The following is a 24482-nucleotide window of genomic DNA, read 5'->3' on the forward strand; positions in this document are numbered from 1 at the left end:
AGATGGTGGCGAGGCAGATTGAATTAACTGATAGACACCATTTTTGCTGATCTTTATATTTCTTTTCATGTCATTTTATTTTTTCAAAAAGGTGATTCATAAAAGTGATGCGACTGGCTTGGGGGTGAGGGAGGAAGCGTTCCGTGCAAGGGCAGTAGCACGGGGTGAAGAAAGCAAGCCTGGTGGGTGACTCCAGGCTTCAGGAAAGCTCAGCAGAGGAGGGAAGGGAGCCTGCAGGCAGTCTGGGGGCACAGTCCAGGCCCACCGACACCCATGGCATCCAGCTTCTGGAATGTCCTGCCTCAGAGTGCATTCACCCAAAGGAGAAAACCTGGCTCCCACTGTAGTTGCAGAGGAACATCTGTGGGTGGGCACAGGGTACATTTCGCCTGAAGCTGAGGGACAGGGCTTGAGGGTGAGCGGGAAGCAAGCTATTTATGTGGGGTGGCATCAGGCTGTCCCCTGCCCTCCTGGCCATGGGCCTCTTTGCCCTCCTGGCACCATGCTCGCCCCACCCCATCTGGTGGCCACAGCCCCTGGACCCCCTTCCAACTCGGAGGAGGGACAGTAGCCAACCTGATAGGTGCTTTCTCCATCCCTCAGCCCTTGGGCCTCCCCATTGCAGCCCTACCAAGGCCTGCCTCTCCCAGGCAGGGAGTCTATGGGGAGGTGCTGGCATCGGGTGATGGAGCTGGCCGCCTTGGAGCGCCCTGGCCCTGACTTCCACCAGGGACAGCCTGGGGGAAACAGCACAGAGGCAAGGGGCCTTGCCCTTCTCCTGCATAAAGTCCTTGGTGGAGACCCTAGCACAGAGGCTTGCAGGCAGCCACAGCAAAGAACCACAGACTGAGTGGCTTCAACAACGGACGCTCATGGTCTCACAGCTCTGGAGGCTGGAAGTCAAAGGCCAAGCAGTCGGCAGGATTGGTTTCTCCTGAGGCCTCTCTCCTTGGCGTGTAGACAGCCGTCTTCCCCCTGTGTCCTCACTTGGCCTTCCGTTTGTGTCTGTGTCCTAATCTCTTATCTAGACACAGTCATATTGGATCAGGGCCCATTCCAATGACCTCATTTTAACTTAATTACCTCTAAAAATCCTATCTCCAAATGCAGCCACATTCTGAGGTCCCGGGGGTTAAGGCTTCAACCTAGGAACTTGGTGGGGGGAACACGATTCAGCCCGTGACACAGGTCCCAGCTCTTGTGCCAAATCGGCTCCTTTCTGTGGCCCTGAGCTCTTTCGATTCCTCACCCATACCTGGGACTTTCCTCTCTGCTGTTGAGCTGCTGCTAAGCAATCATAAACAACAGCATCTCCACTAGTTGGGGTCTCCCTGTGGGGAGCACTCCCCCTCAGCACACAACTTTGCAGTTGGGGAGTGTGATCACGCACACACACACATGCACACGCACACACATATGCACCTGGCAGCTGGAGAAGATCCTGGTTTGGGGGACACAGGTGTCCCCCAACCCCCATTCCAGAACTTCTTCTGTGTATATCTGACCCCAAGCTCCGATCCTCCAGCCCGGCCTCGCCTCCAAAACCCTAGAGCTGTTGCTCACGCTTCCCGCTAGACCCCAGCTCTTGGCTTGGAGAGAGCGAATGCCAAGATGCTCAGTGACTGATTAATCTGTTCATTGCACAAACGTGCCTCAGAGGCTGGTGCGCTGCCAGGCACTGAGCCAAGGGGTGGTGACGTGGACAGGAACGTGCCAAGGAGCCTGCCACCAAAAGCTCAACGCTGGGGGCAGATGCAATAGCTTGATACCTTTTCAAGCTCTGATGGTGTCCCAGTGCTTCTCAGACGTCTGCTCTAACCTTTATGTCCACCCAGAGGATTAGGCAAAAGCGCCACCACTTTATTGGAGAGCAAACTGAGCTTCACAGAGGTTAACCGGCAAAGCATGGGACAGGAACCCAGGTCTGCCTGCCTTAAGGCCTGGGGAAGGAAGACCTCAGCTAGAAGACTCTGCCTGGTCTGAGGGTCACTCGTCCGCCTCCCCATACCCTGTCCCCCGCGCCCCCCTGCTACAGCCACCAGCATCCCGTTCTGTCTCCCTATAGCGATGGGCAGCCTGGTGCATCCCTCCCCCAGCTCTGACAAATGAACTAACACGCGGGCCCCCCTGACCGGTGACGTTAAGGACCCAGTTTCGAGGCCGGGGGTCCTTCGTCTCCAGAATGCCTATACTTGGTGTCAGAGCTCAACAGCTTTCCGGAAGAGATCAGCCACCTTGTAAATGCTGCCTATCTGCCCTGCGGTCTGAGAGGAGCCCTGGGGCAGGGGGCAGGCCACACGGCTGTTTGTCTGGGTGGAGCCTGTCGTCACACTGTTTATCCACCTCTGACGGGGCCCCAAGCCCCTCTGTGTGCTGCAGCTGCAGAGTCGGTCCTGAGCTCCCGCGGTCACCGTCACCGCGCTGCTGGTTCCAGCCCCCCGCTCCGCCTGGCCTCCGCACCCCGGTGCCCTGTGCTCTGCGCCACGAGGAAGCCGGAGTCCGCCAAGGCCACTGACCCACCGCTGGAGCCATGGTAGGGCCACGTGGGCAGCCCTGCCGGTCCGCATCCAGGCTGGGCCTGCGAACCCGGCTTGGGAGGGCAAAATGAGGGCAGGTGTGGGGCTACTGGGAGGCCACGGGGAAGCTCTTGAATTGGACTCGCGGCCCTGGGGAGCCACAGGGGTGCTGGGGAAGGGATGGAAGAGGAAGGCCGGGGTTGGACTCCTGTGTCTTTCCTTGGTTGCTCTGTGAGCTCGGGGAGGTTACTCTACCTCTCTGGGCCTCAGTTTCTGCTCCTGAAAGTGACAGTAATATTACCTATTTCGTGGCTTTATTGTAAGGCCTAAATAAGGTATGACACGCGGAGAGATATGACATGTGGAGGACCCCGTAACAGTGCCCGGCACGCAGCGGGGATCCCACAAACGGGAGTCTTTTCCCCAAGGCTCTCTGCTGTGGCCTCCAGGCCAGGAAAGGCTGCTGTGCTGTCGCCCAGGGCTGCACCCCTGACCCCATGCAGCCCCCTTCTCCTAAGGAGGGACCGAGTTTTCTGCGTGATCTGCTGCCCGGACCATGGGGGTCACGGGAGATCGTAGCAGGAAGCCCGCACGTGGCTGCACGGCTTTAGAGCTTCCACTGTGTGTTTGAGCTTCCCAGTGGCCCAGCGCCGTGGCCCCAGCCTCCCATCTCTACGATGTTGGGACAGTGGGATCGGGGTCAGGGCGGCCCTAGACCACTTACTGGTGGTGACCCGGGTTTTGTCCTATCACAGGTCCATGGGTACAAAGGAGTCAAATTCCAAAACTGGGCGAGGACCTATGGCTGTTACCCGGAGATGTACTACCAGCCCACGTCCGTGGAGGAGATCAGAGAGGTGAGTGTCCATCTCAGCACAGCGCACAGTGGTCCAGCCACTGGACCTCCAGCTCCATCTGGGCCCTGCGGACCAGGCTAGCCCCAGAGAGGAGGTGGGCTTCCCAGCTAAGACCCTCATCCCCAGCCCAGAACTGCCAGTGGGGTGACAGCTCCATGGGGTCGGCTGCAGCTGAACACTGCTGCTGCGTGACCACTTGCGGTGTCTGCCAATGACTGCCAGATTTTTATTTCTGGCTCAGGTCTCTTCTCTGAACTTCAGATTTGCTTTTGACTTCTTTCATCAAAGACATCACACATTTATATGCCCCAAACGATGTTTTTGATGTTTGTTTGCTTTCAACCTGTCCTAGTGTAGTCTTCCCTGACTCTGTACCAACCACGGGATTGCTCAAACTAGAAGCCAGGAAGTAGGTCACTGTCCCTTATCGGACCTCAGCAAGTCCTGCCTCAGAAGTTTCTAGAACCTACCTCCTTCTCTCCGGCACTGTTGTCACTAAGCCCAGGCCACCGTCCCTTCCTCACATGCCGCGGCCTGTGATGGCCTCACCCCTGATCTCCCAGCTTCAGTTCTTACCTCCCTCAAATGCACTTTCCACAATCAGCAAAAGTAAATTTTCTTAAAATCTAAGTTGAATTGGGCTACTTCCTCGCTCTTCAGAGGCTTTCATTGTTTGTGGAATAAAACCCCAACTCCTGACCCCAAGGCCATGCATCCTCTGGGCCTGTCTCTCCGGCCTCCCTAAGGTCCCTCTCTCCCTGGCTCGCTACCTCCGTACCTTAGTATTTGCTGTTCCCACTGCCTGGGATGCCTGTCCCATCGCTTTTAATGGGACTGACTCCTTTTCATCCTTTAGGTGTCAAAGTAAATCGCCTCCTCAGAGGCTTCCCAGACCATCTTATCTGAGTATTTCCCCATCTTCTGTATCTCAGCTCCTTGCTTATTTCTTTCATTGCATGTTCAAAACCTGCAGTTATTTCGTTGACATGAACATTTGCATGCGTTTGTCTCTCTCCCTCATAAGGATTTAAGACCACGTTTGTCTTGTTTTCCATTTTAAACTCAGCACCCAGCCCTGTGACCTGTACACAGGAAGCACTTACTGAATATTTGTTGAATCAGTGAGTGAATGAATGAATGGACATGACCCGACTTCTGCCCTTAAAAGGCTTTTGCCCCTAAGACAGGCTGCATGTGACTAACCCCAGAGGCTGCAGACGTTTCACTAGCACCAGCAGAGCACAGAGAAGGGAGAAATTCATGCTGCGTGTGTGTGCATGGGTGTGAGTCTGTGCACAGGTGTGTGTGAGGGCACTTGGAGGAGAGTGGGGGGAACGACACTGTCACCACTAAGTGCTCAGCACCACTGCTTCATATCTGTGGTCTCACCCATACCCACAACCCCCTGTGAGGTAGTGATTATTATCCCCATTTTCCAGATGAGCAAACTGAGGCCCAGAGAGGCTTTGTAATTTTCCCATATCAGTAAGTGTCAGAGCCAGGATCCAAACCAGGATTCAAAACCCCCAACGTCTCATGCATGAGAATGATGGAAAGTGGTCCCTGAGCCGGGCCCTGGAGGATGCATAGGAGCTCCACAGGGAGCTGGGCGAGGGCAGTGTGAGGTGAAGGAGGGGGAGGAGGACACCTGGAGAGTCGTCAGACGTGGCTGCCGGAGGGTGCATGGGGGACGGGGAGGGCAGAAGAGGAAGGCTGGGAGGCGAAGTGGCTTTGAACAGATCCGAGGGCCTTGAATGCCGAGGCAAAAGGCTTCATTCTGAGCTGAGGGGAGAGGGTGGAGGGGTGCTGATGTCCTGCGTGTGAAGGCTGTTTCTAGCCGTGCTAGCCTGCACAACTGTGGATTACAAGTAGGAGGAGGCTACTGCAGGCCCGTGTTTCCCTGGAGAGCTGGTAGGGTCGGGGGGCGGGGAGGGAAATAAAAATAGTTGTGTGGTCAAGGGAGTGCGAGGGAGACGGTGTTAAACAGATGTCTTCACTGTATTGACAGTCAGTAGAACCTGCAGCCTTAAACGTGCTTCACGCATGGGGGTGGGCGTGGAAGACAAGTGCTATGGAGCATTTCCCAGTCTTCCTTGACCCTGGAACCCCTCGAGGTATAAATCCTGAGACTGGTGTTCCATGCCCAGACACAAGGGTGAAAGAGTATGGATTCCTTTGAGTGACACCGTGCATTCATTTCTTTCTTCATTCAACATCACTAGAGACAGCCTATTCCCGTCAGGCCCGGTGTAGACACGGGGCTACAGTGTCAAACTAAGCCACCGCCCCTGCCCCCGGGAGCCTTCATCCCACCCCGGGAGGGAGCTGAGGCCCATGTGGGCCAACACGAGGAGACGGGCCTTCTTCTGAAGGTGCCAGGTGACTTTGAAAGGTTTTGCCCAGGAGATGAATGTGATCAGGTTTGCCAGCTGCCTCGGGGAGCACGCCCAGGAGCCCCGCTTTGGGGTGCTTCCTTGGTTCTCTCTCCCGCTTGCTTCCTGGCCCGTCTCTCTGGCTCTTTCCCGGAGTGGCCTGCACAGCGGCCTCCAGCCAGGCAGGGCCTCGGGGGGCTGGGGGCCCAGAGCCTGGGCGGCCCTGAGGCGTCACGGAGAAAGGCCTGGGCCGGGGCTGACGCAGGCGTTGCCTCAGCAGGTGCTGGCCCTGGCCAGGCAGCAGAAAAAGCGGGTGAAGGTGGTGGGCGGTGGCCACTCACCTTCAGACATCGCCTGCACCGACGGCTTCATGATCCACATGGGCAAGATGAACCGCGTCCTCAAGGTACCCGGAGCCCGGGGCTCCCCACCTCTGCTGGGCCCCATGCCGGGCAGCCATGGTCTCCGTCTCAGAGTCCAGGTGGAGACTCCTTAGCCTTTTCCCTTGGGCCTTATCCCCTCCCCACCTCTGAGTCCCAAAGTGACCCCCCCAATTCCTGGTCCCCGGTGATCCCCCCCCTCCCCAGGGTCCTGCCTGGGCTTGCTCAGGCCTCTGGTCTGGTCTGTGCGCCCCCTTGTGGCCACGGAGAGGATATCCTTCCTCCCCTCCGGCCAGAGCCTCCTCTCCACTTCTCTAGAACAAGAATGACAAGTCAGGCCCCCAGAGGTGGACTCACAATGACAAATCCAGAAGGCTTTGCACTTAACTTGTTTTACGTATGGGGAAACTGAAGATCAGAGAGGGAGAGTGATTTGCCTAAGGTCACACAGCTGATCAACAGCAGAGCGGGCCGCAGACTCAGGGGTCTGACATCAGCCCTGTGCTGGGATACCGTCCATGCAATTCAGCCATGAATTCAGGCCCCCCCACCACCACCTCAGGTGCCTGCCTGGGAGTGAGAGTACTGGCAGGCATGCCACCTGTTAGGAGGACTCCTGTTCTCACCTGACCTGACGGGGCCAGCTCTCCTGAGCTGTAATTTTTGCCAGGTAACCTCCCCTCCAGCTCTGCTAGCAGAGGTTCCGGGTTTCTCTCTACTATGTATTTCCTGATTTGCTGAGGCTGACGGTCACCACCCCGTAGAAAATGTTCCAGTCAAGACATCAGTCATGGCAGAAATTAACTCTGATCGCTAATTAGTGAGGACTGGCCTCCGGTAATTGATTTTGCCGGGCTCTGGGCTCGGGGTCAATGGGGTGTGTGTTTTGGAGTCACACAGATGGGATTCTCATCTCGGTTCCGCCACCGATGTTTGTGTGACCTTGGGCAAGTGACTTCAAGTCCCTGAACTTCAGTCTCCTCGCTGGGAAAGGGAGGGAGACTGCTCCTCCCCCAGCCCCCGGGACAGTCGTGGTTGGGGGCGTGGGTGTCAGGACACAGCACAGTTCTCCCAGCCCCGCAGTGACTCGGGCAAATCCCTTCTCTTCCCTGCTTCTTATTTCTTTCCCCTGTGAAAAGAAGGGTTACGCAGGGCTTCCCTGGTGGCGTAGTGCTTGAGAATCTGCCTGCTAATGCAGGGGACACGGGTTCGAGCCCTGGTCCGGGAGGATCCCACATGCCACAGAGCAACTAGGCCCGTGAGCCACAACTACTGAGCCTGCACATCTGGAGCTTGTGCTCCGCAACAAGAGAGGCCGCGATAGTGAGAGGCCCGCCCACCGCGATGAAGAGTGGCCCCCACTTGCCGCAACTAGAGAAAGCCCTCGCACAGAAACGAAGACCCAACACAGCAAAAATAAATTAATTGATTAATAAACTACCCCCAACATCTTCTAAAAAAAAAAAAAAGAAGAGTTACGCAGAATAGTCCCAAAGCCCCAGCACTCTAGGGCTCTGCCTGCACCCCTTTGGCTGCCTGCAGCGGGAGACATGCTTGTACTCACAGCCCTGCGGGACTACAGTCCAAGGACTGGGCAATGGCCTAGTTCATCCCAATCTCTGCTGGTCTCTTGCAGGTGGACACGGAGAAGAAGCAGGTGACCGTGGAGGCCGGCATCCTCCTGGCTGACCTGCACCCACAGTTGGACAAGCACGGCCTGGCCTTGTCCAAGTAAGAGCCACCTCCCTGATTCCCAGGTGGGCCAGTGATGGCCCCTGCTCCCTGCCCTGGCCTTGGCTGGACACTCAAGCATCTGTCAGGAGCCAGAGAGAAGCACTTCTTAGGATGCACCTGTTTCTCCGGACCCCTGTTCCTCCCCCACAGAGCACCCATCTCCCCATCACCTGTGTTCAGGGGCTATTGTGTGAGAATAGAAACAAATAGACTAGCATTAAAAAAAAAGTCTAGTACAGGGATGGGAAAAACATGCATTAAGTCTTTCTTAAAACTTGCAATAAAACGATATGAACCCAAACGAAAGATATACAAAGTAAGCAGTCAGAGAAGAAGAAGACCATGCTGATTGAGACACAGGGCTTCCTGGTATACCTATATGTGGCTTCACTTGTTTCTCCTTCCAAACATGGTATCAGTAAATGCTCAAGTTTAATATCAGGAGGCTTCCACTGAAATAGGAAATAAATGTGGCTGAATGCAGCCAAAGGAGTGAATGTCTAACTGTGGGGTTTCAACCACTAGAAACAAGTGACAGAATTATTTTGGATATTGGGGTAGCAATCTCTTCACAGCTGGAAATTGCCACCATAGAAGCCTGTGGTTGGTCTTCAAGTGTGGCTGGTCCATTCACCTAGCTTTCTCAGTGCAGGCCCTGAGGCATCACTATACTTTTTCACTCTGAAAACCATTCTGTTTCTGCCTCTCCAAGGGTCATGGCAACTCAAACATTTATGGAGTGTCTACCATGTTCAGGCTTTGCTCAGGCCCAGAAGAGGCCAGGATGAATAAAACCCAGACCCACTCACAAGGAGCTCCCTGCAGGGTGGGGGAGGCAGACCCACGAAGTGAGAAGCGTGACACAGAGCAAGAGGCTCGATGTCAGAGAAGTGTTCAGGGCACTGTGGGGTTCTTGGGTCCCATGTTCAGCCTTGGCAGGCAGGGAAATGTGTGAATGGATGGGAATCAGGGCAGGCTTCCTGCAGGAGGGGGCCCCTTGGTTGAGCCCTAAAGGATGACCTGATGTGAACCAGAAAAACGCGAGGAGAGAAGGGATTCGGGCAGAGAGAGCAGCGTGAGTGAAAGCCCAGGAGAGGGAAGGTGTGGGAGTGTACAGGGGTCTGCGTGCAGCTAGCGGACACATCTCCGTGACCAGCGACGACAGGAGATATGTTTTGTTAATCACAGGCTTTAGCTTCTGGGCCCTGGAGCATCTCTGTGCCCTGTTCATGATATATCTCTGTCCTCCCTGGGGACCCAGTCCTCCTCAAGTACCTGCCTGCACAGGGCTCATCTGCCTCTCAAAGGGAGTTTGGATGGCCTGTCCTGTGTATCCCAGGGGCCACCTAGGTCTGCAGCTCCAAGGATGCTGTGGGGACCTCGGGAGTGGCTGGGGGCTTGGGGGGAAGCACAGAGCTGTGTCAGGCCGCATGCCGGTGGCTTGATGCCCTTTCTCATCATATCATCATCCCTGGGAGGAAGGACCAGAACCCCCATTTAAGGACGCAGAAAGCAGGGTCTTGAGGCAAAGGTGCTTCTCAAAGTCACGCAGCTGGAAAGCTCTGGAGCTCCCACTGTGTGGTGAGCCAGAGGGAGCGGGACACAGGCGCTGCTCCTAAGAGGGAGGACAGCAGCTTGGTGAAGACCCCAGCTCCAGAAGCGGGCCTGGGTGCGAATCCTGATTCTACCTTATACCAGCTGTCACGCAAGTTCCTTGACCCTTCTGGGCCTCAGAGTTCTCATCTAGAAAATGGGTCTGTGAAATAGGGGCGCTCAGAGGCCTGCCTGAGTCAAAGGTGCCCCACCTAGTAATTACTAAGTAAGTGTCGGTTTCCCCTTCATTTTCCTGGCTCTGTCTTGCTCCACAGACTCCGGAAGTGACCCCTCCCCTTGGCTTGTTCTCTCCACCCCTCGGGGGACTAAAGTCTAATCCTTCCTTCCTAGGACTTCTTCCCTGAGGGCCTCACGTTTATCCAGCTTATTTCTTTTACTTATTTATTTTTACTGAAGCATAGTTGATTTACAGTGTTGTGTTAGTTTCAGGTATACAGGAAAGTGATTCAGTTTCATATACGTGTGTGCATGTATTCTTTTACAGATTCTTTTCCATTATAGGTTATTCCAAGATATTGAATATAGTTTCCTGTGCTATACAGGAGGTCCTTGTTGGTTATCCATCTTATATATAGTAGTGTGTATCTGTTAATCCAAACTCCTAATTTATCCCTCTCTTTCCCCTTTGGTAACCGTAAGTTTGTTTTCTATGTCTGTGAGTCCACTTGTGGTTTGTAAATAAGTTCATTTGTGTTGTATTTTAGATTCCACATATAAGTGATAGCATATGGTATTAGTCTTTCTCTGTCTGACTTACTTCACTTAGTATGATCATCTCGAGGTCCATCCATGTTGTTGCAAATGGCATTATTTCATTCTTTTTTATGGCTGTATAATACTCCATTGTATATAGGTACCGCATCCTTATCCATTCATCTGTCAATGGACACTTAGATCAGCTCTTTCTTTCAACGTGGTCCCAAGCCCATTTCCGTGTTGCTCTTTAGTCTCTGTGAGCTTCGTGGACAAGCATAGACATACTGCAGGTTGGTGAACCATCCCCTCCCGTCATGGGCACACGGTGGTCCTCAGTTCTTCACTATCGTTCATGATGCTGTGATGAACATCTTCGTGCATCTGCCTTTCCACATGCTGGGGCATTCCCTGGGACAGGATTTCTGTGGTCTTCTTTTAACATTCTGGTATTTTCACAAGGGGTGATATCACCAAGTCACCCAACTCATGTGGGCAAAAAGGCCAGAGTGACACAAGGGTGAGAGCAGAGGAAGGAAGAGGCATCGGTTTCTTTCATCCTCTTCCTGTTTCACCAGGGCCGCCCCAGGCCCCATTGCAGGAGGGTTATGAGGCTAGATTTTCTCATCATTGTCAACCTGCCTCTTTGGAAGTCAGGACCTTCCTGCCTCAGGGGCCCTGGGTCTGCGCTGAGGGCCAGGTTGGGTCTGATCCCCGCCCTCCTGGCCGGGCCCATTTCTCCAGTGTGAACCAAGGCAACTGGGCTATTGTGAAGCTGTCGTGTAGCGTGCAAAGCTCCAATCTCCTTGGCCCCCAGTGGGCCTTCTGTAAACACTGGCTCCTTTCTCCTTTCAGCTGGGGCTGCGATGTCTCAGAGAAAGCTCCTGAGAAGTAAGATTTCTTAAAAACTCCTGACCCGCTCTCTTTCCTGGACCCTGAGACCTGAGCACATCTTTCTAATTCCTGTCCTCAGAGCCCACGCCGGTGGAGGCGTCTTTCTCCCCTTTAGGAATCTGGTCTTCGTGCACACAGCATCCTCTTATTATTTGTTCCAGGGCCTGGAACACCAGGCTGAGGGGTGCGGGCTTGATCCTGGAGGCCCCAGGGGACCCTGGAGGTTTCTGAGTGGGGGGCGACGTGGTCTCCTTCTCCTGCGTCCTCCTAGAATCCTGGGACAGCTGTGTGTGCAATTCTGACACGGGAACTCTACAGGCCTCGATAGGCTGGGTCTGGAGAAGTCTTAGTAGGAGCGTTTGGCCTGTGGTTGGTGGAGAAGATATCGCTGGCAGATGGAGGTCGGAGGAAAGGGATGTTCTAGGCTGCAGAAAGCCCAAGGCAGGCAGGCAGGCCGCCCCTCGGAGCTGAGCCGTACCCCCACTAGCTCATCTGACGGGCCACGCGGCCCACAGACAAGGGCTGGCTTGAGTCAGACGATCTAAGATGTGATAAGTTGGGGACGAGATTCCCAGGCAGGAGATGGATCAACTATTCTGCTCTGAGGGGCCTCACACCGAAACCCCAGGGAGCATTGTCACAGGAAGCCTAACTGGTCCCTTCGTCCCCCCACCTCCCTCCAGCCTGGGAGCCGTGTCAGACGTGACTGCAGCTGGCGTCATCGGATCCGGAACGCACAACACGGGGATCAAGCACGGCATCCTGGCCACCCAGGTGAGCCTATCTTCTTCACCGCTGACTGCCAGGGAGAGGGGAGGATGGGACGGAGCCCCTTTCACCCTTTGCACCGTGGCTGCTGGACAAGCAGGTGCTCCAGGGCCGTGTCGGCACAGCTCCGCGAGGGCCTCAAACCCATCCGGTCTCACCTCTGACGGAGACTCGGCAGGGGTCCTTCAGAAACATTGTCTCCCCTAACCCTCATCCCTTCCCAGCAGACACAAGTGAGGAAGGCGCCCTCGTGCATGTGGACGCAGCCCTGCCTCTCAGGAGCCTCCTGGCCACCCTGGGGAAAAGGGCAAGCAGAGCAAAGGGTTCCATCCCCATTGAAAGGTCTGAGGCAGGAGCCAGGCAAGGCAAGGGGCCTTTCCAGATTAGCAAGTCGGGGAGGAGCCAGGAAGGAGCCCAGCACAGGCGGGCCTGGGATCCGCACCTGACCTTCACCAAAAAGCATTTCTTAAACTTCATGAGAGCCCAGTTTGGGGCACAAGTTTGGGGCTCAGACCTGGGCCCCAGATGTGCACATCCGATGTGCACTGTGTGCAGCATGTGGGCAGATTTTTAACTCCTCTGGACATCCCTGTTTTCAGCTGTCACCTGGGGAGAATACTCCTCAACCCAGGGAGGGTGTTCGATGCTACAGCATGTGTCCATGCCAGGGGGCTGGATGACAGTTCATGACGCCTGCATCAGGAGCCACCCCTTTGGGGGGCAAACTCCTTTAAACTTTCAGTATTAGGAGGACCTTCTAACAGGCCAGGCTGTGGCTCCGTGAAGCAGGCTGCTGGGGGTGCCCGTGGAGGCGGGCCGCCCGCCCTCGGGGGGGAGAGAGACACCCTCGCGCTGGCCATAGCTCACCGCCTGCTTCCCTGCAGGAGTCCACCTACACTCTGGGCCATGTGGCCTCTGGCCATCGGAGCATCACTGCTAAGTGCTGGGGTTTGGCTTTTGCCTCCCAGCTCTTTGACTATTGTCTGTGTGACCAGGGAGGGGACAGGTCTCTTTACCTCTGGCTGCCTCAGTTTGCTCCCCTGGAGAATGGGGACGATCACAAAAGCAATGTGTGCAGGGTGCTTAGCTGAGTGTACACAGTTGGTGCTCAATACATGTTTGTGATGGGTTTGTATGTAGGACAAGGCCCTTTCCAGAGCCCACACTCTACGCTGTCAAAGAAATTTCAGCATCGTGGCGTCACTGACCGCACCGATGGCTTAACGTGTTCCCCAGTCAACCAGCCAGGAGCACGGCTCCCCTGTTCTAAAGAAGACGGACACCCCGGCAGGTGCTGTCTGACTGTGGCTTCTGGGAGCTGGTCCCACGTGCTCTGGTCCAGAGCTGCATGGGGTGGAAAGGAAATGGCCAACAGCGCTTTCCAAGGATTCACTTTGTTTTCTCACACACCACGAGGAGGAGCCACTTCAGAGTTACTGTTCTTTAAATCCGCACTTTGCTTTCTCATCAGCCTTATGCACTCACACTGGTGGCCCTTGTCCTTTTCCTCCCCCCTCCTTCAAGCACAAAAGCCTCAGAGAATCACCAGGCAAGGGAGAGGCATCCTGAGGGGATGCCGTGAGCCAGGGAAGGGGAAAGGCCCAGGGCATTTGACCACAAAGCAAAGCAAGGTAGGTTTTGTGGAACCTGATTCCCAGGCACTCACAGCCCTCTGTAGACTTGTCGTTACCCCCTCAGAGCGGGGATCGCTGTCCAGGAGAGCCCAGTGGTAACTGGGGGTGAAGGATAATAAACCAGCCCTCCCGAGATTTGGCCACAGTCCTAGTCTACTCTCCAGGGGTGAGGTCAAGCTGGTTGCCTCAGTTTCTACAAAACGATCAGCAGAGTATGGAAAAGAATTCTGAGTGGTCAGAAATCAAAACGCACGTGAGATTTGCTGGCCACTTCCCTGAGGAGGCTCAGCTGAGCGGGATGGGCCCCTGCGTGCAGGAGACGGGAGGGGACTGGCGTCTTTAATATCCACTGAACCCCAGACAGTTAGCTGGGTGCTTCACATACTCTCTCTGAGTTGGTTATTATCCTCATTTCACAGAGGAGGAAACAGAGGTTAAATCACATGCCCAAGGTCACACAACTGGTGAATCGTTGTCCACCTTTATTGTCACTGGACCCTGCTGCAGTGTGTCACTCATGCTCTGCCCTGGATCTCAGACAAAGTCTGGTTTTTATAAAAATCACTCTGACGCCCTCACTCCCACAGAGGGCCACCGTGCCCCATTTCTGCCCCAATTTCTCCTCTTTTGTCTTGGTTGCCGTTAATTAGAATTAGTTCAGCTTTATCTGTTCTCTCACCCTGAGCACCCAGCCACCAACTGCACACGTCGGAAGCAATTTCCATCCAAATGAGCAGGTAGTAGGGTGTGGAGAAGTACTTCAACAGGCAGTGAAGGAGGATTCCTCTGGAAATGGGGCCGAGGGCAAGGATACGGACGATAACCACCTGTCTTCAACTGCGCAGCCCACTCTTTGCAGAGACCGGAGGTTTCCAGTTGTGTGTGGCCGAGTAGGGGAATCTAGTTCTTGAGGCAAGCGAGAGGTCCCCGAATGAGAAGATGGACTCGAGTTGGTGCCCAGGGGGGCAACAGGCAGAGAGAGCCTGCAGGGGACCCTGGTCCCCGGGCTGCGTGTTAGGACAGCAGGGTCGGCTCTCCCCCAGATGCACACACATCCTCCCTTTGCCTTCACAAGCCACCTGTACCCAGGGCTTCAGGGCTCTTTGGAGCCTGTCTCATCTTAGACTTCTTCCGGGCAGAGGACCAGCTCGCTGCATCCTGAGTGTGAAGTCCACAGGATGATCAAGGCAGCGGTGGGAGGACAAGCCACCGGGGTCCCACATGTGATATATGGGCCCCCTCCCTGCTGAGGGCTGATGCCACCCAGACACAGCCTCCTTCTCCCCATTTCCCCTTTCTCCCTCCCCCAAGACTGAGGCTCCCTCAGGCTGTGAATGGAGACCCAGCTGGGAAAGTTCCCTGTGACCAGATGACGGTGGTCTTCTGGGAACAGGAGACACCTGGCCTCACTTCCAAGGACAAACGGGGAAGTGAGGGCTTCACGCAAAGTCTAGGGGTTCTGAAATGTGGCTCTTCTCCCACTGCCAGGTGGTGGCGCTTACCCTTCTGACGGCCGGCGGGACCATTCTCGAGTGCTCTGAGTCCAGCCACGCAGAGGTGTTCCAGGCGGCACGCGTGCACCTGGGCTGCCTTGGAGTCATCCTCACCATCACCCTGCAGTGCGTGCCCCAGTTCTCCTTGCAGGAGACCTCCTTTCCCTCAACCTTGACAGAGGTACTGTCTATCCTGCATCACCCCTCAGCCTCAGAAAATAAATGGAGGGCATTAATAAGCCATGCTCCACGGAGAGCCCCCGCGGCTCTGTAGGCCCCCTGCATGGGGCAGTGGGCTGACCTCACCAGACCTTCGATGGGTGAGGAATCCAAGCTGGGGCTGGGGGAGGGGGGAATTGTGCAACGTCACAGCGGGCCAGTGGAGAGGGCGGGCTGACTCAGAGAGGTGTCACAGGCTCTACACTGCACCCTCGTGGTGGCTTTCCTGGGACTCTTCCAGAATTCAGGCTGGAAGCCCCAGGATAGATACGCGTGCTGGACGGGAGGAAGGGAATAGGAAAGGAAAGGAAAGACACACAAGGGAAGGAAAAAATGGCCTAGAAGCTGAATCTTCAAACCCGACTTTACATGCAGGAAGCCATCGTCACAGTCCTTTGTCCTGTCTTCCTGTCCTCTCCTCCTGTGGCTCATGACCAGCCCACCTGGAGGGCTTGGCCATCAGGGAGCCCACCCTCGTCTAGAGGGGACATGAGGCTTTTTTCTTTTGAAAAAAGGTATTTTCTTTTGTTGCTGGGCTCTGACTTCCAGCATCCCCACCGTCATCCTGTGACCAATACAATCTCTACTCCTTCCTCCTGCCTCGGACAGGTTCTTGACAACCTGGACAGCCACCTGAAAAAATCCGAATACTTCCGCTTCCTCTGGTTCCCGCACAGCGAGAACGTCAGCGTCATCTACCAGGACCACACCAACAAGGTAGCCGGGGCATCTTCCCCTCCTCACACACAGCCCGCCATTCCCACACGTCCCCCCACCCCCACGCCAGCTCCCAGGGCGCCTGACATCTGTTATCGTGCTGATGATCCGTGAGAAGTGAGAGGAAAAGCAAGGGTGAGCATCACTGAGCCTGAGGAGAGAAGCACAAAAGGCCAGAGTGTGGAAGGGAGAAGGAAGGTGGGCCCAGTAGGGGTCCACGTGTCTGCGGGGAGGGATGCGTAGGGGTGAGGTCAAGGGACTATCTAGATGTGGGGCAGGGGAACAGGGGACAGAGGTGTGGGCAGGACAGGATACGCTGAGTCCTAGGAAGCTGGGCTAGACCTCAGAAGCCAGCTAATACCTCCCACCTTCCCTCCAGCACCCCGATCTTTCCCACCCCCAACCGTCCAGGTGAAGAAACCCTTGGTTTTGTCTCCCCACCATGACCTTAGCAAACAAGCTGCTTCTCAGCAGAAGAAAACAAAACCATCACTTAGGATGACATTGACTGAACAAGTCAGGCAAAAGCCAGGACACCTACTGTGTGTAAGGGGCTGGCGTAGGGTTCATAAATGATGATGGCTGGACACCCGGCTCGTGGGCTCTGAAGACGAGGGACAGATGCACATTTTTGTGTTGCGCAACATACATGAATACAGGAACATATACAACAGCACGAGACAGAGGGGATAGGGCACGGGAATCAGCGGTAGGAAGTGAGGCTTTCAATCGTCCTGGCAGGTGGGTCACCCTTCCCCCATGACACACACATAGCCTCTCCCGGGACACATCTCCCTCTAAGGAGCCACTCAGCTCTGGCCCCAAACTGACCACAGATTCTGCTTCCCAGCCTCCCTCCTCTTCAGCCAACTGGTTTTGGGACTATGCTGTTGGATTCTATTTACTGGAGTTCCTGCTCTGGATCAGGTAGGAATGCACGTGTCTCTTTTCCCAGCACCTGCCATATGCTGTTGCAGATGTGGTCCATCAAAAGAACAACATCCTACCTAGTTGTGCAAACTGGGTCTGTCTCCTGGGTCCAGAGCAGGGGTTTTCAACCCTGGGGAGCTTTTTTAAAAAATACCAGTGCCCAAGCCTCACTCCCTGGCTCACAGGTGTTGTGAAGCTTCGTATTGTCCTGTTTTTTACCTCCTTCCCAGCCTGAAGTCTGTGCTCAGGCTCAGGCTCCATGTCTGCCACCAAACATGTAACTCTGAGTGATGGGGACGGTTTTATGGGGCCTTGAGTGGTGACTCTGTATCCAGCCAAGGCATGGAATGGCATCAGGTAAAGATTTTTGAAATGTTTCATACATGTAAATAATATAGGCAACACAAATTTAAAATATAAAGAGTAATAGAGTAAGCACCCACATCTTGTTGTTGCTCCCATATTAAGAAGTAAGATAACACTAATAAAATTGGAGTCCTCTTGGTGGAACTCCCAGATCACAGTATCTCCCCCAGAAGGTCAACCACCACCCCAAACTTTATGCTTATCATCCTCTTGCTTTTATTGATACTGTAGTATTCTGAATCCTGAAATAACAAATTGGTAATTCAGCTTTGATAATGATATTTTTCCATGTTGATATGAATAGCTGTAATTATTCATTTTTCACTGTATGCATTTACCACAATGTATTTATCCATGCTCTTGTTGATGGATATTTGGGTTGTTTCCAGGAATTTTTTTGTCCATTACAAACAACGTTCCTGTGAGCATTCTGGAAAATTGCTTCTGATGTCTTGAGTATATAATCATGAGTGGAATTCCTGGGTCACCAAGTATAAGCATCTTTAGTTTTATAAGATCAAGTTGTTCGCCTAAGTAGTAATACCAAGTTAACTGCCAAGCACTGTAAGATTCTCTGTCTTCCATAAGCTGGACAAAATTGGACCTGTCAGGCTTTTAAATTTTTGTATGCTGTGTGTTAAATGGTACCTCATTATGGTTTTTAATTCTTATTTCCCTGATTATTAATAAGGTTGCCCAGCTTTTCAGTTTATTGATCTTTCAGATTCCTCTTCTGTGAGGTGCCCATTTACGTATTTTGTTCTTTTAGAAACTTGGGTTGTTTTTTTCTTAGTGTTTTGTACAGCTTTATTTCCGTGTATTTTGAGCACCAGTCCTTTGCTGGTTATGTGTGTTGCATCACCTTCTCCCTGTCGGTGTCTTATCTTTCACTTTCGTGGTGTTTTATGATGTATAGATGTATGTAATTTTATCAAATGTAGCCATCTAGTCTTTTATCTTGAGGACTTGGGTGTCTTTTTCAAGACGGTGAGCCCAGCCTAGAGGCCTTCGCTCCATCAGAGAACGGATCAGGGGTGAGAGTGGAAAATGCCCAGCCAGCTTCTCCCCACTTCCATCACGGCAGCCTGGCAGCTTTATGTGCTTGTGTCTGTGGAGTCCGGGCCCAGGGAGCATCCAAATAAATTGGGCTCTAAATCACAGTTGGCGCATCCCAGCCAGGGCGGATGCTCCGAGGGAGCTTCATGACCTCTGAGCACAGCCCACGTGGCCCCCTTTTCGTGTCTTCTGGAAACTGCATCCACCCAGCCTTATCCTTGCAGCTCTGGGCCTCTCGCTGAACTATGTTCCCAAGGATGCGGGAATGAAAATTAACATAATTGATTGGGTACCTGGTAACTTAATGGTTGCTTTGCGATCAGACTCACTGTAGCCCCATGAGGGCAGGGATGCTGTCTGTCCTGTCACTGTCAACCCTCAGAGGCCCTAAGAACGCCTGGCACCTAGAGGAGGCTCATAGGATTTGTGTGGGAAATGCTAATGAAAAGCTTGGTCCCTGTCCTTGAGGTGTTCAGTAGCGGTCAACCTTAGGGGTGATGGTGTTGGCCCTGGATGACCAGGAGAGAGAGACAGGCTCTCTCGGGAACAGGTCCCTGGAGGGTCAGCCAGGACCAGGGTCAAGCTCAGCTCCTGTGCTGAGAACAGCCCTGTGCCCTGGGGCCGGTGGGAGCCGCCCCATGGCCATGCTGGCCTGGGACACCAGAGAGCATCTGCCTTGAGAGAGACGGCATTCTCCTCCTGTTCCACCCCCTGTAGCATGTACCCTTCCTCTCCACCCCTTGCAGCTTTTACCCTTCTCACCCCGCGACCCCACCCCTGCAGCGTGTACCCTTCAGCCTCCCAACCCCTGCAGGAGAAGGAGAAGCAAGGAGAAGGCTGGTTTTGCTTTCTTGGCTTCCCAACACATCTACAGTGAAAATTTATTTATTTTATAAAGACAAAAAAAATGAACTTTAATCTGTGTGTGTGTGTGTAAGTATACATTTGGAAGAATGTGACTTGGTGAATGAGTTTCCCAGAGCAGAAAGCCAGGTGACGGCTCCTTCGTGGCCCAAGAAGCGCAGAGCCTTCCCTTTGCAATTCCTTGGGCAGCTCATTTCCAAACACAACAATCCATGAGCCCAGCCCCCATGCTAGGCCACTGGCCCCCACTGGCCACTTACAACAATCAAGTCCTCCCAGGATGGCCAGGTGTGGAAGGAGGGTGAATTACTACAGTCCTTATGTAAATTAAACTGGCAGCAACCTGCTGAAATTAAAACTCTGCCTGCCCTTTGCCCCAACAATCTGGTAAGGATATAAGTACAAAGACCTTTGTTATGGTGTGGCTTGTGGTGGTACTACACCGAAAATGACAGGTTTTGGTGAGGATGTGGAGAAATTGGACCCTTTTGTGCTGTTGGTGGGAATGTAAAATGGTGCAACCACTAGGGAAAACAGTATGGAGGTTTCTCAAAAACTTAAAAATAGAATTTCCATACGACCCAGCAATTCCACTTCTGAGTATATATCAGAAAGAATTGAAAGCACGATTTCAAAGAGATATTTGCACACTTGTGCTCACAGCAGCATTATTACAACAGCCAAAAGGTGGAAGCAACATAGGTATCCGATGGATGACTGTGTTAACAAAATGGGGTATGTCCATACACCGGAATACTATCCAGCCTTAAAAAGGAAGGAAATCCTGACACATGCTACAATGTGAATGAACCTTGAAAACATTATGCTAAGTGAAATAAGCCAGACACATAAAAGGACAAATAGTGTGTGATTCCATTTTTATGAGGCACCCAGAGTAGTCAAATTCATCGAGACACGAAGTAGAATGGGGGTTGCCAGGGGCTGGAGGGAGGGCGCAATGGGAGGGAGCTGTTGCTTAGTGGAGAAAGAGCTTCAGTTTTGCAAGATTCTGGAGATGCACCACACAGCGATGTGAATATACTTAACACTACTGAACTGTACGCTTAAACAATGGTTAAGATGGTAAATTTTATGTTATGTGTTTTTTTTTTTTTAAATCACAGTTTGGGTTTTTCACCAAACCCAAACCCTGAAAATAACCTAGTCATTAAAGGGGAAGAGAGGGATAAAATGTGAGATAAAATCCATAACTGGATCATGGGGCACCCATGGAGAGCGTGACGGAGGGCGATCTTCATGCTCCCTGGAGGGGTTTCCAGGCTGTAGGTAAGCGTACATGGCAGAGTGTGTGGAGAATGAAGTCCTGGTTTGTAAAGGACTCAGCCCAGTGCCCAGCAAACAGCCGGCACTCACTCACTCACTGCTGGATAATTCGATGATCACAGGCCCCTCTGCCCTGCCCCCCCAGCACCTTCCTGCCAGGCCTCGTGGGCTGGATCAACCGCTTTTTCTTCTGGCTCCTGTTCAATGGGAAGAAGGAACACTGCAACCGCAGCCACAAGATCTTCACCTACGAGTGCCGCTTCAAGCAACACGTGCAGGACTGGGCCATCCCCAGGTAGGGGCTGTGTGGGCCAGCCTGTGGGTGGGTCAGCAATAAACAGATCCCCTTGGTATCTGCCCTAGCACGTACACTGCCAACCAGGCTCCCTGTTCTACCTGTTATTAGTGGGGGGCAAACTGGAGGCTCTGAATCCCCATCCAATGCCCTTGCACCATTGTGACTCTCAGGGAAACCAGCCAGGGGATCCCCTCCGCTTTCCCCATCAGCTCCTCTCCAGCCATGCGGCCGGGTAACAGCAGGCTTGGGCTTGAAGCATAGTGCTTCCTGGCCAGCATCTGGTTTTTCTGAAAGACTGTCCCCTGCATTGTCCCTCGGTCGGCAGAGTCCGTGGAGCAGGCTGGGGACTGGTACTCTGCATCTCAGTCCCGAGGGACACACCCCCTCAGGACTGAGGCTAGGTCTGTAGCCCAGATCACTGCAGCTTTCTCTCTGAATTGCCCCTCTTTGTCCCTCTCCAAGAAAAGGCGGGGGGGTGGGGGGGTGCCCAGGGCTTAAGGGATGCCTCTGTTACCATGTTCGGGGGCTGAGGCCACCACACTCTTGGGGCAGCACTATTAGAAAAAGTAGAAGTCTTGGAACCAGAGTGACCTGACTCTGTCTGAAGGAGAGGAGGCCGGGGCATGGGACAGCTGTGGTCAGAGGCCCAAGGGGAGCCCCCGATTGGGCGGGGGCCCTGGGATCTGAGCTGGGAGCAGTTGGTAGGTCTCCTCTTCTGTGAGGAGGACTTTGAGAGCAGCCACGAGGAAGGGGCCTCCTGGGGACCGGGATCCCTGAGGCCCCCAAGGCTGGGAAGCCGTGCAGAGCCTCATGGGAGCTCAGGAGGCCCTTTCTTGAGGTCTGGGTTCCATCCCCCTGGGCCGAGTGCAGAGAGAAGACCAAGGAGGCCCTGCTGGAGCTGAAGGCCATGCTGCAGGCGCACCCCAAGGTGGTGGCCCACTACCCCGTGGAGGTGCGCTTCGCCCGGGGGGACGACATCCTGCTGAGCCCCTGCTTCCAGCGCGACAGCTGCTACATGAACATCATCATGTACAGGTGACCAGCTCGCGGAGGGGGCGGGGTGGGGCTGGGCTCCCTACCCCCACCCTGCCCCCCTGCTTCGAAGGGACCCCTCTCCTTCCCCAGCTTTCAAGGCCAGTTCAAATGCCACCTTCTCCCGGGAGACTTCCCTGATCCTGGCCACAGAAAAGATTTGTGTGTGTGTGTGTGTGTGTGTGTGTATATATATATATATATCCTTAAAGTAATTTTTACATTAAATTTTTTTAATTTACATTTTTAAATATTTAGATTTAAAATTGAAATCTTCAAGCTACATGAGTATATAAATATACATACATATATATGTGTGTGTGTGTGTATGTATATATATATATGTATATATCTCCTTAAAGTAATTTTTACATTAATTTTTTTAATTTACATTTTTAAATATTTAGATTTAAAATGGAAATCTTCAAGCTACATGAGTATATAAATATACATACATATATATGTGTGTACGTGTGTGTATGTATATGTATGTATATGTATATATATATATATACATACACACACACACAAATCTTTAAAATTATTTAAACTCATGACAACTTTCAGTAGCCAGTTAAAAAATATGCAGGAGGATGTCAACCTTTTCCACATCCTTCTGAGCAGAAGCCCTCAAGGTGCTGGGTCACCGCTGTCCGTGTCCTGAGGGCAGAGCCCAGTGCTGGGCCGGTGCAGGCAAGGTGCCTGATAACAGTGGGTGGGACCGTGCAAAGCAGGGACAGGGCCTCACCTCCTCTGCCTCCTCCCCAGGCCCTACGGCAAGGACGTGCCGCGGCTGGACTACTGGCTGGCCTACGAGACCATCATGAAGAAGGTGGGGGGCAGGCCCCACTGGGCCAAGGTAGGATGCTTCATGGCGGGTGTCAGCTGGGCAGCTGCCGTAAGCCGGGGCTTCCACCAGAGGGCGCCTCTCCTTCCTGTTGCCCTGCCTGCCCAAGGCTTAGATGTGGGGAACCTTGCGCTGAGCAAGTGATGGGAAGGAGGGCCCCCACGACCCTAACCAGACCCATCTTCCCTCTGCATTCATGTTCCAACAGCCCAGTGACTGTAATTCTCTCAGAATTTTCAGAAAACTTCCTCACCTTTCATTTTATTTCATTCTCATAGTAACTGTACGAGCAGGATAAGGCAGTGGGTCCATTTAACAGACGGGAAACTAGGGGTCTCTCAGAGGTGACGGGACTTACTTACAATTAGCAGTTGAACTGGGGCCAGAGCCCTCTCCTCGGACACACTGCCGGGTGGCAAAGGGAACGGGAAGTTTAATGCTGCATTTGAACACCTTCCTTCTTTATTTCCCAAGAACTTCCTCCCTCCTCTTTGGGTCTGTACATTATAGGTGCATGTGAATGAATGCGTGCATGTATGTGCTTGTGTGTGCCTGGGGGTAGCAGCGTCACACATGCAGGCATCCAGACGTGGGTGCCTGTTTGCAGCCCCCGTGAAATGCCGGTTCCAGGGAACGAGGCTTGTTGTATCTGGTTGCTTCCTCAGGCCCACAACTGCACCCGTAAGGACTTTGAGAAAATGTATCCTGCCTTTCCGAAGTTCTGTGCCATCCGAGAAAAGCTGGACCCCTCGGGGATGTTTCTGAATGTGTACCTGGAGAAGGTGTTCTACTGAAGCACAAATAGAAAACGAGTCGGGCCCACCCCATCCCATCCCCCAGGCCCACTTCCCATGAGGTGGAAGGCTCGGTGTCCCTCCGGCCTGATGGGGAACAGACCTCTTCCCCCAGGCGCTCTGCCACGGTGCCCACAGCTGCTCTAACCCAGAGTAAGCAGCCTGGATCTGGGCAGCTCCCACTCCCCTCATCCTCGCAGGAACCCCATGTAAGGAAGAGCATCAAATCCCCATTTCCCTCTTCAGCCGCATCCTTTTAGCCCAAGCCTGCAATCACCACATCCTGTTTCCCAGAAGACAGAGAAGCCCCCAAATGTTCTGTGTCTAGGAGGTCAGGATTCAGCCTTTCACAGGTTCCACCCACTGGTTGGGTGTCCAGGGCTCCAGGGATCCTCCGCCCACCCTTGTAGGGAGGGGTCCCCCTGGCATGTGTTTGGGCACAGAGGTCGTGTGTGCTGTGCTCTGCTTTCTTTCACCCTCGAGGGTCTTGCAGATGCTCAGGTGTGTGGCCCCTGCCCTGGGACTGCCCTCTTCCAGAGGGTCCACCTGTCCATCTGACCTCCCATAGCCCGGCCTACAGTGTATCTGTTCCAGGGGATGTTTGGGGACTGGGACTCTCCTTGTCTTCTTTTTAATAAAGGCTAAGAGTTCATTCACTCTCTGCTCCCTCCTCTTCATCTCCAAGGTAATCCTTTGGGAGCAGGGGGCTCCCTGATTCCCGGCTGCCCTCCAGAGGTAACGGGTCTCGGACTTGCCTGGAAAATGCTCTTCATACCCCTTCTGCAAACTTAGTTTCAAGCTGCCTCTGACCTACCACACTTTGTGGCTATTCTTTCACCAGGCTCTTGTTGATCATCTACAAGGTGCCAAGTGCTTTGGGGGAATTAAAAGGACCTTAAGGGGCTTCCCTGGTGGCACAGTGGTTGAGAGTCCACCTGCCGATGCAGGGGACGCGGGTTCGTGCCCCAGTCTGGGAGGATCCGATGTGCTGTGGAGTGGCTGGGGCTGTGAGCCATGGACACTGAGCCTGCGCGTCCGGAGCCTGTGCTCCGCAACAGGAGAGGCCACAACAGTGAGAGGCCCGCGTACCGCAAAAAAAAAAAAAAAAAAAAAGAATCCG

The 24482-nt window shown here is 53.6% G+C and overlaps 1 protein-coding gene across 1 annotated transcript; it reads left to right on the forward strand.

Moving 5' to 3' along the window:
* Positions 1-502: 502 nt before the first annotated feature.
* LOC132491709 (L-gulonolactone oxidase) lies at positions 503-23362 on the forward strand. Its single transcript, XM_060100537.1, has 13 exons — positions 503-567; positions 2380-2497; positions 3272-3373; positions 6026-6151; positions 7762-7856; positions 11744-11834; positions 14951-15136; positions 15784-15891; positions 16742-16818; positions 20537-20686; positions 21560-21724; positions 22490-22580; positions 23234-23362. Exons 1-13 carry the CDS (start codon positions 503-505, stop codon positions 23360-23362), a joined length of 1503 nt encoding a protein of 500 aa, XP_059956520.1.
* The last annotated feature ends 1120 nt before the right edge of the window (positions 23363-24482 follow it).

This window comes from Mesoplodon densirostris, chromosome 6 (assembly GCF_025265405.1).
Source record: "Mesoplodon densirostris isolate mMesDen1 chromosome 6, mMesDen1 primary haplotype, whole genome shotgun sequence".
NCBI lineage: Eukaryota > Metazoa > Chordata > Mammalia > Artiodactyla > Ziphiidae > Mesoplodon > Mesoplodon densirostris.